This window comes from Colletotrichum godetiae (genome assembly GCF_030913485.1).
Source record: "Colletotrichum godetiae strain CBS 193.32 chromosome Unknown BDP55scaffold_5, whole genome shotgun sequence".
In the NCBI taxonomy this organism is placed as follows: Eukaryota; Fungi; Ascomycota; class Sordariomycetes; order Glomerellales; family Glomerellaceae; genus Colletotrichum; species Colletotrichum godetiae.
This window is the reverse complement of record NW_026851253.1, coordinates 975,516-991,383: the sequence shown is the minus strand read 5'-3', so window position 1 is coordinate 991,383 and position 15,868 is coordinate 975,516. Positions and strand designations below refer to the sequence as shown.

Here is a 15,868-nt window from a genome sequence, read left to right as displayed (position 1 = left end):
ACCCCGTTCCCCTTTACGACCTGGGTATGTGTTTTGCGATATTCGTTTTTCTTTTGCAATATTTGTTGAGAAGGAAAGAGGATGTCGATGTTTTACACGATGTAATGGATAACATGTAAAGGGGGACCATTTCTCCCGCTTTCTGGGTGGCTTTTGGGGGATATGACATTAGAAAAACGGGCGACTCACCTTGTAAAAAGGGTCTCAGCATCGGACGGCGTTTTTGGGAGCATCAAGGGAAAGCGTTACGAATCGGATCGGATTGAAACGCTCAAATACTTGAATTGTATATAGAATAGACGCAGCGTACCTTACTATACGTAAAGAGTTACCGAATATCAGCGAATTGCCAAAGTAAAATGCCCTTCAACGTGATCTCTCTTCGCAGTGCGGAGCAGACCAATTGAGCAGGTCCATTGAGTGGGTCGCTTGAACTAGGCTTGTTGTACAATGTCAGCGTCCGAAATCTTCAACCGGCGTTGTGGCAGAGTGGTCTAATGCGCATGACTAGAAATCATGTTCCTTCGGGAGCGTCTGTTCGAATCAGGCCAACGTCGATTATTTTTCCTGTTTCCTTTTGACGTTTGTCTTCATGGCACTCGTAAATCTCAAACAGGGCCTCTCTCATTTATCATCATCTGTTTCGTTTTGTGGAGGCGAATTTGGACCAAGTGTATCGCATAAGTCATTTCCGTTTTCGTATGTCGTACACTGGGTGACTTTATGACATTGGCTTCCTTGGATGTCGACTCCCAACCGGCTCCAGACCTACGCCCACAACAACCATCTTGGAAATGGTCCCATTTTGCTGTCTCGGACAATAGGCCGGTACACCACAGGAGCTCTTTACCTGCGTTCCCGTAGGCAATGAACACAAGCTAAGCCGAATCCCCGTTTATGGCCAAGCAGCATGTTATAGCTTGACATCACATGTACAAGACAACACATAGTGATTGAATTCGCTGTTATTTTAATTAACTAAGCTAGTCTAGTCTGCTGTGGCCTGGTTGTGGCTCTATAGCAAGGAAGCGCGACCGGCGGACCAAGGCCCCCAGATCACCGTTCTCTACGAAAGCTCCGTTTTATCTCTTTAGTTGGCAACCCCCCCTTCGCTGTATGCATTGGCACTTCCTCGTGCTCTCAACCGCAGCTCATATATACCTTTTCTCCTTGCCGTACTGAGTATCTTGTCCAGATACTGAATCGGGCCATCGTGCGGAGTGGTCCCTAAGTGGCAGGACTCCCTGGCCTGGGTCGAATGCTGAAATAAAAATGCTTTTGGTACAAACAAACAAATACAGTAAAAATGATGAGGTACGATGGGTTGGTTTGGCAAACAACTGGAATCCTGAAAAGAACGTGATCAGAACTCCCAGTCATCATCCTCAACAGACTTGATGGCCCAACTGAACTTCTCGCGCAGGGTCTTGGAAAAGAACTTCTCAATAGGAACGTCAAACTTCTTGGCAAAGACAACCGTAAGGCGAGGATCAATGTAGTTCTGGAATACGTTAGCTTGGAAGCCATGTCAACTAGGCGAACAACTTACGATCTTGGAGGTGCTCAAGGCAACCTCCTTGTTGCCATCGCGATCAGCGGCCTGGAGCTCCAAAGTCTTGACTCTGTCATCAATCTTCTTGGCCTGCTCAACGAGCTTCTCAACCGTAGGGCCTCGGCCTTCCGGCTCGACCTTCTTGGACTTGTTCTCTTTCTTAAACTTGGCGGCGAGTTCGTCCGCAGCCTTAAGGCGCTCCTTACGCTCCTTATCGGGGAACGGCTTCTCGCCATCGGCCAGGCGTTTCTCGTTATCCTTCTGGAATTTCTTCTCAATCTTGGTGCGCTGCTCTTCCACCAGGAACTTCTGGTGCTCGAGAATCCACTCGTCGGTCAACTCTTCCGGACGAGCAAAGTAGTCGGCACCCTTCTTCTTCTTCACCTTGTTATCGATCTGAAGCATCATCTGCTTTGTGCGCCATTGCTGATACCGGAGACCCTTGATACGATCACCGAGCTTCTCCATTTGCGCCTCGTGGGCAGCTCCGACAGTGCGCTTGTGGTTGCAAAGAATGGCTACCTCACGGTTGCAGTCGTTATAGAGCTTCACCTTCTCCGCAATTGTCAGGTTCTTGTGATCGACCAGCTTCTGGAGGAGAGTGGACATCGTGAAGGACGCGTTGTAGGTACGGAAGACCTTCGCCGTCAGTCCTGGCATATAGTTCTTGAGATGGTTGTTCAGCTGGGTAGTGGTCAGGCGGTCGAAAATGTCGTCCCCGTCGGTCTTGGGCGGCTTCTTGAAGAGCTTCAAGTTCTTGAAAACCTGCTTCTCAACAGTGACCTCGTCGTAGAATCGAATACTGTCTTTTCCGAGGAAATCGAAGATGACAGTGTTGGGCTCGCGCAGGGTGATGTGCTCATACTTGAGGGAACAGCAACCGACGGTCTCGGCTTCGTTCTCAGAGTCTTTCTCGTTGCCAGCTCTGAGAGCAAACTTGTCGATCAGGTACACGGCCGTGGCTCTCTGTCGGTCCGCCATGACCTCACTCTTAAGATCCTTTGTGTAATCTCTGCGAATCTTGTCGATGTGCTTCTTGAGTTCTCTTGCCTTTTCGAACTTCTTCATGTCGCTCTGACCCTTGATTGCACTGGCAGCGCCGAGCATCACGTATTTGTATGCACCATTGATGTTCTCCTGCCACATAGCCAACCAAGTAGCCTTGTTGTCATGAACGACGGCCTTCCACTTGTGACCCTTGGGTGGTTCCGGAACCTTGGCGTCCTTGCCAATGTTGATGGTAATCTGCTCAGGATACACTCGCTTCTTGAGCTTTCCAGTCTTGGGGTGCTCGCCGCGGCCGCGGAATAGACTTGGAGGTTCAACGCGGAAGTTGCCAACCTTTTCCTTGCGGCCATCCCACTTGCAGTACATGAAGGGAGCTTCTGTCTCATCCTTCTCAGCCTTGATTGCCTTCTTCTCTGCAGCTGTCCGGTTCTTTCTGATGGCGCTCTGTTGTTCGTAGTAATTGAAGATGGGCTCGAAGTCCATCTTCATGAAATCCTTGATGTCGACCTTGTTGCCTTGCTTGTCGGTTGCTTGGCCTGACTCCTTGAGGACGGCCTTGAAATCGTCAAAGAAGTTCTTCTGGAAGACAGGGTTGTCGACGTTGTGTTTGGAGTTCAGCATCGCTCCGAAGAAACAGGCAACTTCCTCGGCTTCGACAGGCAGGTTGACCGGCTTGCCATCGTAGAGAAGTCTGACGTTCTTGGGTAGGGCCTGGTACTCGGGTGGGAACATGACGCCGTTGTGCTCCAAGGTTTTCCACTTGACGCTGTCGTCCTCCTTCTTAGGGGCGTTCCACCACTCGTACTCTTCCTCCTCCTCGTCTTCAGGAGCCTCGCTTTCCGCCTTAGCCTTCACACCCTTTTTGGCTGGTGCCGCGGCAGCCTTGCCCTTTGCTGCCGTGGCCTTGGCCGGGGTCGCCTTCTTCGCTGCAGCCTTTCTTGCGATGGGCACATCGGAATCCGATTCTGCTTTGACTCCATTTGACTTTCTGGCACCATTCGATTGGCGCTTCTTCGCTCCCGACCTGGCTAAAGGCACATCGTCGTCGGAAGACTCTTCCTTCTTCGCCTTCTTCGGGGTTGCCTTCTTTGCCTTGGCCTCGCTGGCACGAATACTGCGAGCCTCCTTGGCGGCTGCCTTTTCAATGTCCGCCTTCTTTTGCGCGAGCCTGGCGCCCAATGGCTGGTCATCATCGGAGGATTCGTCGGGTAAAGCTGTCTCCCTGTACGAAGGAGGCAGGTTCTTGCCCCTCTTCGCAGTGAGGGGTTCGTCATCTGAATCTGTTTCTGGTGCCTTGACCTTGGTCTTTTGTCGCTTGGCCTAAGGGTCGCCGTCAGCCTCGGACTCCGCCACCGTCTGCCTGCCATGTGTAACCTACCAAAGGAGCATCGTCGTCACTATCTTCGGTTTCATCCTTGTAATTGACCTTGGGCAAGGACGAACGAGACTTGCGCTTCCCGTTCGTCGATGGGCCATCGACATCCATCGCATCGTCGTCCTCGATAGGTCCGTTGCGGATGGAGAGACCCGGCGGGGCCGCTCGTGCCTTGGAGGCGGTTCTATCCATGGCGATGTCGTCGGCTTTCGATATCCTCGATGCAGAGACTGTCGTTAATCAGGTTAGAAAGCTGTTAAGTTTTCTTTTGGTTTCGTAGGCAAAATCGGGATGCAGGAAGTACGCGACGAGTCAGGTGCGTTCGCTGGGGCGAGAGGAGGGAAAAAAGTGACACGTCGGGCGTAAAGTGGCAGGCGCGAAGGGTAAAGCGTCCGAAAGCGCAAAAGTTTATGTTTCTTAGCGTACTTACTATGTCCGTTCGACCTCGCAAGAGGTGCGTCGTCGTCTGAGGAACTCATGGTGGGAAAAGGTCTCGGTTCGCGACGTTTACGGACGGTTAAGTAAGAACTGAATCGCAAAGTCCAAAACCGGGGCTTGGTGGAGCAGAAAAAGTTGTTGTAGAAACCGATCCGCGCGGAAGAATCGCGTAGATATAGAGGCAAAAGCCGGATGGTTGAAAAGGCCGCCACTTGATGTGTTGGAAGACGTAGGAAAGGACACCCACGTCTTTGCGAATCGAAAGGGAAGACGAGGTTTTTTTTTCGAGGGATCGAGGGAACGAGAAAAGAAGGCCGGGGGTGGGAAAAGCGTCGAAGACCTTCTAGCTACGAGCGAAACTTAATGGGGCTGCCCCTAGGAGTCTAACTGTCTAGGTAAGCCCGGGTAAGGTACGGAGTAAGGTGGGTAGGCACAGGTAAGCGGGTGGCAGGTGCTGCCAGGACAGACTGACAGAAGAAGGCCTGAACCAATCCAATGCCTGCGCCACAGCTGCTCCTGCACGTGACTATCATGAGCCACCCGGCTCCCGGTCAAACTCAGTTAGCCGGGAAAACGAGATGGATGGAGTCGGGTGCGAAGACTGCTAGCCGGGGAGGAAAATAACCTCGAACCTACCAATCTCGCTATCCCGAAGCACCGTCCGACAGCCTCAATTGATCTCGAAATCGGTCGTGGTCAATTGATCCCCACAAACGGCAGAGGCTCGATCTTCTTAATATCTCAAACTTCACAATGCTTTCCCGGGCGGCGAGACCAGCTCTGCGAGCTGCAGCTGCGGCTCCCTCGCGGTAAGTCGGAATCCACACCTTCCTGAGCTCGGAAAATCGGAGGAAAGGGACAGCACGTCAGACGAATGCCGACAGTCGGCCATCGACGATGCAAGAGGACGGAACATGAGAAACATACTGGGAACGATACCAATTGAACAAACGAGAGAGAGAGAGAGAAAGCGAGTGAAGGAAAAAGATAAGAGCTGTCATGCTGATTATGCGGCGTTTCCAGAGTTACGGCCAGCGCGCCCACCAACGCTGCCAACTTCGCGACCCTCCGTGAAATCGAAGGCCGCCTCAAGTCCATTCGCAACATCGAGAAGATCACCAAGACGATGAAGATTGTCGCCTCGACCAAGCTCAACCGCGCCCAGAAGGCCATGTCCGACTCCCGCGTCTACGGTGCCACCTCCAACGAGGTCTTCAACTCCGCCGAGACCAAGCCCCTCGAGGGTGAGGCCAAGAGAGAGCTCATCATCATCTGCTCCTCCGACAAGGGCCTCTGCGGTGGTATTCACTCTGGTCTCTCCCGTACCATCCGCCGCGAGTTCGCCGAGAAGAACGCCACCGCCGACCTCGTCATCCTCGGCGAGAAGTGCAAGGCCCAGCTTCAGCGCACCAACGCCAAGGACATCCGTCTCTCCTTCGCCGGCGTCGGCAAGGACGTCCCCACCTTTGCTGATGCCTCTGCCATCGCCGACCAGATCGTTCAGCTCGCTGGCGACTACTCCTCCATCAAGATCCTCCACAACAAGTTCATCAACGCCACCAGCTACGAGCCTGTCACTATTGAGGCATTTTCCGAGGAGGCCATCACCCAGTCCCGTAAGCTACCCTCGACACGAAACGGAACGAGATATCGTGTGAGTTGAACTAACACTGGATTCAAGCCAACTTCTCCGCCTTCGAGGTCGATGAGGAGCTCATCCCCAACCTCCGCGAGTACGCCCTTGCCAACTCCATCTACTGGGCTCTGGCCGAGGGTCACGCCTGCGAGATCTCTGCCCGTAGAAACGCCATGGACGTACGTAACCCTCCTTGACATCCTTGTTTCCCCCCCGCAAAAGCAGCTTCAGACTGACACACCATGATAGAATGCCTCCAAGAACGCTGGTGAGATGATCAACAAGTACCAGATTCTGTTCAACCGTACCCGTCAAGCCGTCATTACCGGAGAGCTGGTTGAGATTATCACTGGTGCCACTGCCTCCGAGGACATGTAAAGCGGGTTTTGGAAAAAGCGCGCGCACATCGCATCAGATAGAGATGATTATTACCTCTCTTCCCTTTGTATCAAGCTACCAAGGGCGGCTAGTTTAGCCCTCAGTGTACCAAATCCTCGCGAATACATCCTGATCTAGAAAATGGATCGGTTATTTTCATCTATTTATAACCCGACATCTGAGAATCTGTGCCGTTGATACAACGTTTGCCATTGCTGTATACACTTTGTTCGAATGCTTTATGTGCGGAAGCTACAGTAATTACTGTGCGGAACTCGAAGAAGTCGGTTCTATGACAACCTCTTCAAGTTTCAACAAGAGCAAATATGACATGTATGGGGGTATGCAGAACTCCTCGACGCCACATTAAACATGAAGCAGAAAGACAACAGACATCCGCCACCACAGTCCCCCCCCTCGAATGCACCCTTGCTTGCCAGTCATGCAAACCGTTTATAGTAGAACAAGAAACGGCCCAAACCCCCATGTATAGAAACCCCATGGTAAGAAATCAAACACCCCCTTCATCTCACCGCGCCTCGTCGAGTAAAAAGAACAACCGTCAAAACTCCATCTCGCTGCCGTCACTTTCGGCGTAGCTGATATGCTTAGTCCTGCGGTACTTTTGCGCACTTATCTCCCGCTGCCGCGCCGTAGCAGCACTATAACTATTACCGCTGCTGCTTCCTCCTCCGTTCTGTCCGTTCTGCTGGAGAGGCACGTACGGATGCTCCCGATGATACGCGCCCATGGTCTCAACGTACTCCTTATCCCACCGCGCCGACGTTTCCTCATACTGCTTCATGGCCTCGGCGTACGCCGTCTTCTGCGCGGCGGCCTCGTCTTCGAAAGGCTTCCTCTCCTCCACGGAGGCGGCCCGCCACATCTTGGACGTCATGACGCGCACCTCGTTCGGCGCAGTCTTCTTCTTGCCGTTGCCGCTGGCCGCGTGCGCCGCTCGCTCCTCCTCGCACCGCGTGCGCGCGACCTCGAAAAAGGCTCGGCTGTAGAGGAGGTAGGCGTTGGCGGCTACCTTGGCCGGGCGAAGGGGCCGCTCGCCGATTTTGGATCTGGTGTGTTCCCAGGCGGAGAGCTCGTAGGCTTCCAGGCGGGCTTGTTCCGGGTCCCTAGGGCCTTCCATCTCTTTCCGCTTATTGGACACGTTGTTGTTTCCTTTCCGTCGGACGAGGGGTGTCAGCACCTCGATCGGGCCGAGCATCGACTCGAGAACCTCTGACGCGGCGCGTAGTCCCGAAAGGTAGGCTCCGTGGACGGTGGCCGGGTGGGTGCCGATCGTGTGCTCACCAGCGAAGAAGAGATTGCCGATGGGGCGCGCCATGGCGTCGTAGTCGTTCGGGTGCATCTCCGGTCCGGCTGAGGAGTAGCTTCCTCTGGCGAACCTGTCCGAGGCCCAGCGAGTGACGACCGATTCGGCGGGAAAAGGCACGCTGGGACCGAAGACGCTGCGCAGGACCTCTGTCGCCTCGGCGATGAGGTCCTCGTTGCTGCTGTGCTCCGTATCGAACCCGGCGTCGCCGGCCATAAGGGCCACCAGGCACGGAATACCTGTGGTCTGCGTGACGTTGAACCACTGGAACAAGCGACCTCGTGAAGGGCCGTAGTCGCTTTGGTTCAGGCTATGGCGGTTCGCAGCGTCTCGCAAAACGCCAAATATGTGCCTTTGCGTATCCCAGAATGGTTGCTCGTAGACGAGCACGAGCTTGTTGAGTACTCCGTATCCTATACGAGTGACTGCTTCCGTCTTCCACTCGGGCAATGGCGGGTCGAATGCCACATTACCGTGCTTCAGAACCCCTAGAGGTATCGTCGATACGACGTAGTCTGCATCAATTGATGTCCCGTCCTCGCACTCAACCGAGGCACGCCCTTTGTTCTGTGGCTGATAGGTGATCTTCTTGACAGCAGATTTCGAGCGGACGTCGAGAGGCGTAGGGCAGTACATGAGACCTCGGGGAACGCTCTGGTAGCCACCAACAATCATGGTGTGCTTACCTTCCCACTCATTGCCAGCATCAATGTCCCAGCCACCAAGACTGAGATTATGGAGATTTGTAGCGTTGCTGTATTCCAGGTTCGCGACGTGCCAGTTGATGAGACGGTGATCTTGGGCAGTCAGATCCACAATACTGCGATATTGGAGAACGGCCTCGTCCATCACCGAACCCAGCGTCGCCGTTGGCAAAGCCACGGCTTCGTTTAGATCAATATTGGCGTCATTTGCCAAGCCGGTCTTCAACGTCCACCCCATTGTCTGGGCTTTCTCAGTGGCCTTGAGAACACCTGGAGTGCCAGGTTGAGTATGGACGCGGCCAGTAAGCTTATCTGACGAGACCGGCACCAAGTTTACTCGTTCCGGAACGTTTTGCTGCGAAACGGACGGTGCATGTGGGAGAGCCGCCACCGCTTCCTCGGCCTGGTGAATTGTTCGGTGGCCGTCACTCACAGCATCTCGCGCATCGTCGATCAAGTCTCGGTTGCCTTCGATGAGCTTAGTGGGCTGTGACTTGAACTTGTATTCGCTGACACGATCCAAACAGTCATTGTAGAGCCTTTCTACGAGCTGGTCCCTCACAAAGTCCACCGGCTTGCCATTAGAATCGTAAATTGTCGTTTCCGATCTCAGGGCACGGTATGGGAGGCACAATTGCGCACGCACGAGAACGTTCATCGGGTTGCCGCGTTCGAAGCCAGTGATGATCATCCCGCCCATTTCGGCGGTGAATCGTGTCCCGTCAAAGTCGGGCAAGGGTAATGTCGGTTTCGTTTTGAACTCCCTTGAGTAGACCCTTCCACCCACTCGCCCGCGCCCCTCTAGCACCACAATCTCAGGTACTGGTTCTCCGAGCGCCCGGAAACGATCCTCGTACTGCCGTATCAAGCCGTCCAAATGTCTGGCGCAGCCCAAGCCTGACATACCAGCACCGATAATCACAATCTTCTTCTTGTTGAGTGGGACTTCTTCTTCTACGTCCTCTTCGGATCGATCGCTCGTCGCTGGGAACTCTACACAACCAAAGTTGACGTAGCCACGTCGTAGCAGCCAATCGTAACATATGCTTGCGACGTCAACCCATCTGGCACCAGCGCAGCCGACCGCTTCATTCCTTGTCACTGCAACACGTGGATTATTATACCAGAGCCGGAGTATGCCGTTTCTGATATTTAGATACGTGGTGACTTGAACATGGCTGATGTGCTGTCGCAGCATCTGATATTCTTCCTGGTGCAGCGCATACGGGTTTAGTCTCGATGACTCGGCTGCTTCTATGCATTGCCTTGCATATTCAAAGCTTGAGAGATTCGAGGGTATGGATGATTTCGGCTTTACATCGAAGGTCTGCCGTAATGCCTCGCGTATCGGAGGGGTCTCTGCCGATGGTATAGACAGTTCCGTATGCCCGTCTAGGTCTACAGGGGTCGTTGCCTTACTAGACACTGACGATGGTACCGATGAAAGCTCAGACTGATCGTGATCAGATAAGTTGGTCATCGGAGACTCGAAAGATTCGTGAGGGGTATCGTATGACTGGATGCGGAGGGTCTCTAACGGAGCAGCCGCGTCTTCGGCTATTGGTGAACTGATTAATGGTCAGCTAAACCTGATCGCGAGTCTCCCAAAACTTATCCTACAAAGCCAATATATCACTTTGAACGCGCCGTAGGGTATTACCTACTCAGCTTCCGATATTGGGCCGGAGAGATGTCCCGCCTCATCCTGGCTTGAGTCATCCAGGTCCATGTCCATGTCTTCTGTCCACACAACGATTTCTGGTGCAATTTCTGAAACTGCTTCTGACGAGATTCGACTTGACGGTGTTGGTGTCGTCGAATCTGATAGATGTGAGGTCGATATCCGACTTAGCATCGCACTGGCCCTGGAAGGCGTGAAGTCTGATATACGTGAGTTCCGATCCGCAAAATCCATCAATGATCCCTTCCCAAACCCTGGTTCCTGCTTAACCCGGGACCTCGGACTGCTTCTCATATTTCAGCCGTTGAACCGAATTGGACTCGGGGATCAATGAAGGATATATGTTGGTGGAGGCGGATGGTCGGTGATGAAATCTGCTCAGTCTGAATCCCGACCAGGGTGTTATATGGCGGGATTAGTCCCAAGTCGATAACATATTACGATATCTCAGGTGAACCTGGATAGTCTCACTGTGTAAGACTTGTCAGCTGATTTGAGTTCTCAAACTTGTAGCAGTCGATATAAGACGAGGCAGATGCGGATGTACCTACCTTTTGACTGCGGAGACGCCACTTGCCCCGGCTGCAGGGCACTGTCCCGTCTTCGGTGGTTGAATGAACCGTCCCGATGCAGGTCAAGTCGCGGTATACTCAGAAAGCACCCGTTGAGTCGCAAACAACTCAGTCTATTGTTTCAGACAACTATGTCGAGGAAACAATAGTAATCAGGACATTAAGGGAAGTCGTCAGATACATGACCCGTTGAAATCGCTAGGTTCGGCATTGGACATGAGGAGCTCCAGCGTTCGAGACAAAAAAGGTGGGTCACGTGATGGGCCTGCGCTCCGGTCACTGGCAAGCCACCCGACGCTGGACAGTGCTGTGCGGGCTGACTGCAGGCCCGAGCCAAAACCGGCGACACCACTGTGGGAAGGCACTGACTCGAGAGGCCAGACTGCCGTTCAGCAACAAGTATTGACATGACGGGCAATGATGCCTACTTCTAATTTGAAAACGCTTCTTTATGAGAAGCTTATTATCTGTATGTTGGTCGTATCTTTCAAATGCCGAATATGGCGTTCCCGTCTCTCGGCCCTACCAAGTCTTCTACCCCAGACCCTCATGCAGTTGGGCTCACTGGCTTAACATTATCTCTTGCAAACGAATCCTTCTCAATCGCAGCATCCATCATTCGGTCTCCGCTAATGATCGATGTCGTGCAGATGACGATGTTTCTCCGGGCTACGTTTGACGTCGGTCAGTTTGGCAATGCTTTACGAGATGGGACAAACAAGGGCAAATACCTTCTTCCTGCTTTGCAATGAACCGCAAAGCAGCGATTTCGGTGAATGTTATGCCTCCGACGAACACCACGAATACTGTTTGCTTCTCTGTACCTCCCGACAGCAGTGCGCGAGCTTTGACGGCCTTCTCTTCGCCCTTTTGCAGCTCGTAGAATGTCTGCCCGCGGACGTGCTTTACAGCTTCGTCGAACCCGTGCCAGCCCTGTGCTGCGGACCCTCCGGTCGCACCACTCACACCATTTCCTCTGGTGACCTTGAGCAGATACTGCTTTTGGAGCACACATTGAACGAGACGAATCGACAGGGGTGCATACCCGCTGTATACATATGCGATATCGTTTGGATCGTCTTCCTGAACTTCGTCGACGATGAGACGCAGAAGTTTGCGGAGATACGTATAATTCGTCTTTGTCCCTGTTGTGTTGCCACCAGAACCAGTCATCGGGATCATTTCCGCCAATGGAGAAGAGCGTGACAAGAACAATTGGAGCTTCTCGAGGTTGTTTAGAGTGAGGATGTGTTGATAGCCGTAGCCCTCAAGGATAAGCCGTCGGAACTGGTCGAATTCCTTCGGTTTGATGCCGCCTGAAATGCATGAGTAAATGCAAAGCAGCCTCAGTACTTCCGGTAGCGGTGTATCGCGAGCGATTAGTTCCTCAATTGCTTCGAATTGTGAAGAAGGGTCCGCGCCAGCAGCAAGATTCTGCTGCGCTTCCAAGAGACCCTTGAATTGGTCCGTACGTGTGTACTTCATGACCTCCTCTGCCAAGCCCGTGTGTATGCGCAGACTTTGCTGCTCCGCTTGATATCCGGGCAGCTTACTGACAAAATCTTTGAGCTCGGCGATGGATTTGTGGCTGTTTCTTCCTTCATAGTCTTTCTGTAGATTCTGGAGTCGGCGGGCGACTTTGTTCAGCAAGCTACCGACGATGGCGAAATTCGTGTCGCGAAGTTGCTCATATAATTTGTCAGAGGAATCCAGCTGAATTTTTCGTTTCCTAGCTTGCGCGCTCGTCGCTGAGGATTGAGAAGGCGCCCCAACAACTGTTGTATCAACTTCGGCTTGGTTGTTCTGAATGCCGAATACTTCGTCGATGAGTCCCTCGTAGGTCAGTTGAGTTAACAGAGGGGTGACAAAGTCCACTTCGCGGTCGATTATTATGACACTTTCGGTAAGTGTGCTTGGTGTCAAGCCGCCTCGATTCGTTTCGTTCGCATCCTCGCCCGCAAGTATCTCTTGTCGCATTCGTGCCAGAAGCTCGGCAACTCGTTTTGCGTTATCGCCTTTGCCGATGATTCGGGGAAACAAGCCGTGGTTCTGTTGGATCTCCATCAGGGCCTTGGCGAGCAGGAATGACGGTGTGACGTCTTTCGAGAGATACAGGTCGCGGAAAGATTCATCCAGCTCGAGGGAGAGAAGATCCTTCTCAAGTGGAAAGAAGTATAAAGGCAGTTCAGAGATGTTCACATCGCCCAAGACGCCAGCCTCCTCGAGCAACTTGTCCGAGACGAGTGTCCGTCGAGGAACCCAGAAGATGTGGTACTCATGACCTGTTTGGCTTTCTCGCTGTAGACGACGGATTTGCTCTGAGAGGTTGTTAGTATGAAGTGCGGCTCACGCAGCAGCTTGGAGATCGATCGCAACAAGCATGTCCATCATGCAATGTCTATCCCAACAGACCGCAAATGACGGATGCGCGAGCAAGCTCAGTAGTCTTCGTAGAATCCCGATGGGAACTGTAAAAGGTTATGGGACTCGGATAGTGAAAGGAGCTGACCTGCTATGGCTGACGCATGGCGAGCGCACTCGCCGCGTGCTATGAAGATGACATTTCGCTGACTGGTGTCGGCGTTCTTGTTCTCGAGGAAGAAGAACTTGTCTACGCCGTATTCCTGTAGGGTAGCGACCTTGACGATGGTACTGATCGGGCCTGCTAAGCTGCGCTCAAGAATGAGGTTCTTCTTTCCGCGAACCTGAATACGCCGAGGTTAACTCACGGAGGACAAGCAGCAAGCTCGAAATGCCTTACTTACAGCCTCGAGCAGGTAAAGGAGGTCCTTGCGCGCTTTGTCCTTTATCTGGTCCGTACTGAAGCCAGCTCGAGGAGCCATCTTCAATTCTCCATACAGTTAAAACTCGAGTATTCGTGGAGCGCAGACTGACCGCTGCTGGATGGGGTGACGTGGTCGGGGTAAAGTAGATGGAAAGGTGACGGAAAGCTGCGGTAGCAAAGCGCCTGACGTTTGGAGCTATCGGGTTGAGAGATTAGATTGGCTACGGCACGGGACATCTCACAGAGAGCATTTGCGTCAGCGGGGCCAGGCCGCCAGGGTGATTTAGGTACGACAGTGCAGGTGCTCTCTCGGGGAATTCCATGCCGGATCAGTGGGGGTCAGTCGCTGTATCCGGCCCGCTCTCAGCGCTACATGCATCCCATCGATGGATGTCTCATCCTGGAAATGTTTCCAGTTTCTTGAGACACTACTTCGCAATTGCTGGCCGCGACGGCTTTTTCCTGCACACTTGCAGCATGAATGCTTTGAAATACGGTCTACTTGCTGATATGATGCGCAGTAGGCGTCACCTAGGATGTATACCTTACTTGGCAAAAAAAAAAAAAAAAAAAAAAAAAAAAGGTAAATCTGCTCATCCTACCGCCATCAACATGGGTGTAAATACCGTCCTCTGGAGAGGCTGCGATCCCGCTCGTGACACAATTTTCCCGGCCGATCCTTTTCGAGATCTCGCTCCACGAAAGCTGAAGAGGGCCAAGAACCGTGTTGGTCACCTCTTCTTCTTCCCCTCAGCAGAGCATCAACGCCTGAATACTCTGCTTGTACTGGGATTCCCTATTTGTATGCTGAAATCCGATACAACGCCATACCCAAACCTGTCGCACAAATGTCTTGTGTTGTTCAAACGGTGTTATCGTGATAGTAGAAGTCGATATCTCTAGGGCGCAAGCGATTGCTCCGAACGAACTCGTCATCTCCCGCCGGTCGCTCGTTTTTTTCGTTGCCTGTTAACATGCTCTGTATGCTCATGCAGACGCTCTCGACGTTCTGTACAGGACTCCAGCCTTGACTGCCAAGAAGATCGAGACAGATGATGCCATTGGAGTAGATATGAGGGTGCATGGGAATCGGTCGCTCGGTGGTCTTGACGAAGGTAACCTCTGGGGGTTCTATAGACCGGATCATGTTACTTGGGGAGGTACTGAGTAGCTGGCATGTGTAGAGAGGCGTACCTATGGGATATTGTTGCGAGAACTTGAATTTCAGCCTGTAAACCTGGTCTTTGTATAGCGGGTTGTCGTCCAAGACTTTGATGTCCATGATCCATTCTTCGAAGTTGTCGGCCGAAATGAGTTCGATACCGGGGGGCAGGCCAGAGTTGAGCTGTGAGAGTTAGAAATGTTCATAACACAAGCGCGAGCGCGAGAGCGCACAATGCGACAATGTGCAAATGGTTCGATCACGGGACAGGGTGAGGTAGCGAGCTGGATGCGAAGTAACGAACCTTGGACAACTCTTTGGCCAGCCGCTTGGAAGCAAAGCTGGAAGCCATTTTGAAGCGCAATCAAGTGGCCTGGAGAAGGATGAAGCCCAGGCGAAGAAGGCTCGACGGAAGGAAAAGGGAAAGGTTGAGCGCAGGAGGAGATGTCAGTCGGCGGCTCGAGAAGCAACCCAGGCAAGGCAGGCAGGTTGCGGCTTCCGGCTTGCTGAGGGGCTTGTTGGTCGCTTGGAGGGGCTGCCCAGAGAGGAGGACCCCACGAATTGGTGGTTCCTGCCGAGAACAGCAGCCAAAAGTTGTCTAGGAATGTGGGAAGCAGCCGATCCGGAAGCCAACTTCCAGGGTCTGAAGTTCTAAACCTGGGGGTATAGAAAGAAAGCCGGATGCAAATCAACAAGGACGGGAAGACAAGACGTGCACAACAATGAGAGTGAGAGAGGCAAATGCGCAGCAACCTCAGTAGCTTGGTTGGTCTAACAATGTCGAGACACGCGGGCGTGTTGGAGATGGTCCACGAGTTACAGGCGTGGACGGTGGCACTTGGCTCCTTACGTAGCACGTAGCACTGAGGCGCTTTCTTGTTGACTGTACGGCGTACGGATAGAAAGTACCTTCAGGCCATGTGGACGGGATTGTTGGAGAGAGAGACGGGAGGGAAAGTGAGCAACCTGGAAAGCTGGAACGCCTTACCTAAGACTTTCAAGGTGCAAATGACGCCGTAGGGGAGGATTGGCGGCGGCTCAATGCATCTTAGACCGATGCGAATGCGCGTGCTGTAACCCGGTCGCAGGCCCGGCGGGTCCACTTTACTTGATGCCAGTGACAACCCAAAAAGCTTTACCTCTTTGAAGAACAAGAACGCGAGGGACAGCCTACCTAAGGTACCTTAGCAAAGGTATACCTTGCATTCATCGTGTGGTCTTATCATCAACAGCCTGGCATGGCCTCGCGT

The 15,868-nt window shown here is 52.8% G+C and overlaps 4 protein-coding genes and 1 non-coding gene across 5 annotated transcripts; 2 read left to right on the top strand and 3 right to left on the bottom strand.

Annotated features, from left to right (window-relative positions):
• The first annotated feature begins 475 nt into the window (after positions 1–475).
• Positions 476–557, top strand: BDP55DRAFT_t62. Its single transcript has one exon. It is a non-coding gene; the product is annotated as a tRNA-Ser (tRNA).
• Positions 558–895: 338 nt separating this feature from the next.
• Positions 896–4,855, bottom strand: BDP55DRAFT_648877 (eukaryotic DNA topoisomerase I). The gene is made up of 4 exons (XM_060573880.1): positions 4,366–4,855; positions 3,939–4,165; positions 1,550–3,880; positions 896–1,501 (listed from the first exon to the last, which is right to left on the bottom strand). Exons 1-4 carry the CDS (start codon positions 4,412–4,414, stop codon positions 1,364–1,366), a joined length of 2,745 nt encoding a protein of 914 aa, XP_060434595.1. The 5' UTR covers positions 4,415–4,855; the 3' UTR covers positions 896–1,363.
• Positions 4,856–4,983: 128 nt separating this feature from the next.
• BDP55DRAFT_648872 (ATP synthase F1) lies at positions 4,984–6,557 on the top strand. The gene is made up of 4 exons (XM_060573879.1): positions 4,984–5,182; positions 5,397–5,989; positions 6,055–6,188; positions 6,259–6,557. Exons 1-4 carry the CDS (start codon positions 5,127–5,129, stop codon positions 6,385–6,387), a joined length of 912 nt encoding a protein of 303 aa, XP_060434594.1. The 5' UTR covers positions 4,984–5,126; the 3' UTR covers positions 6,388–6,557.
• Positions 6,558–6,949: 392 nt separating this feature from the next.
• BDP55DRAFT_690665 (Sec1-like protein) lies at positions 6,950–13,514 on the bottom strand (the record flags this gene model as incomplete). The annotated part of the gene is made up of 8 exons (XM_060576888.1): positions 6,950–8,821; positions 8,852–9,986; positions 10,083–10,299; positions 10,853–11,039; positions 11,237–11,340; positions 11,403–12,989; positions 13,181–13,376; positions 13,437–13,514. The coding sequence occupies 8 exons, from the start codon at positions 13,512–13,514 to the stop codon at positions 6,950–6,952; spliced, it is 5,376 nt and encodes a 1,791-aa protein (XP_060434593.1).
• A 524-nt stretch (positions 13,515–14,038) lies between these two features.
• BDP55DRAFT_648859 (ubiquitin-conjugating enzyme/RWD-like protein) lies at positions 14,039–15,142 on the bottom strand. Its single transcript, XM_060573878.1, has 2 exons — positions 14,651–15,142; positions 14,039–14,587 (listed from the first exon to the last, which is right to left on the bottom strand). Exons 1-2 carry the CDS (start codon positions 14,736–14,738, stop codon positions 14,319–14,321), a joined length of 357 nt encoding a protein of 118 aa, XP_060434592.1. The 5' UTR covers positions 14,739–15,142; the 3' UTR covers positions 14,039–14,318.
• Positions 15,143–15,868: the final 726 nt, after the last annotated feature.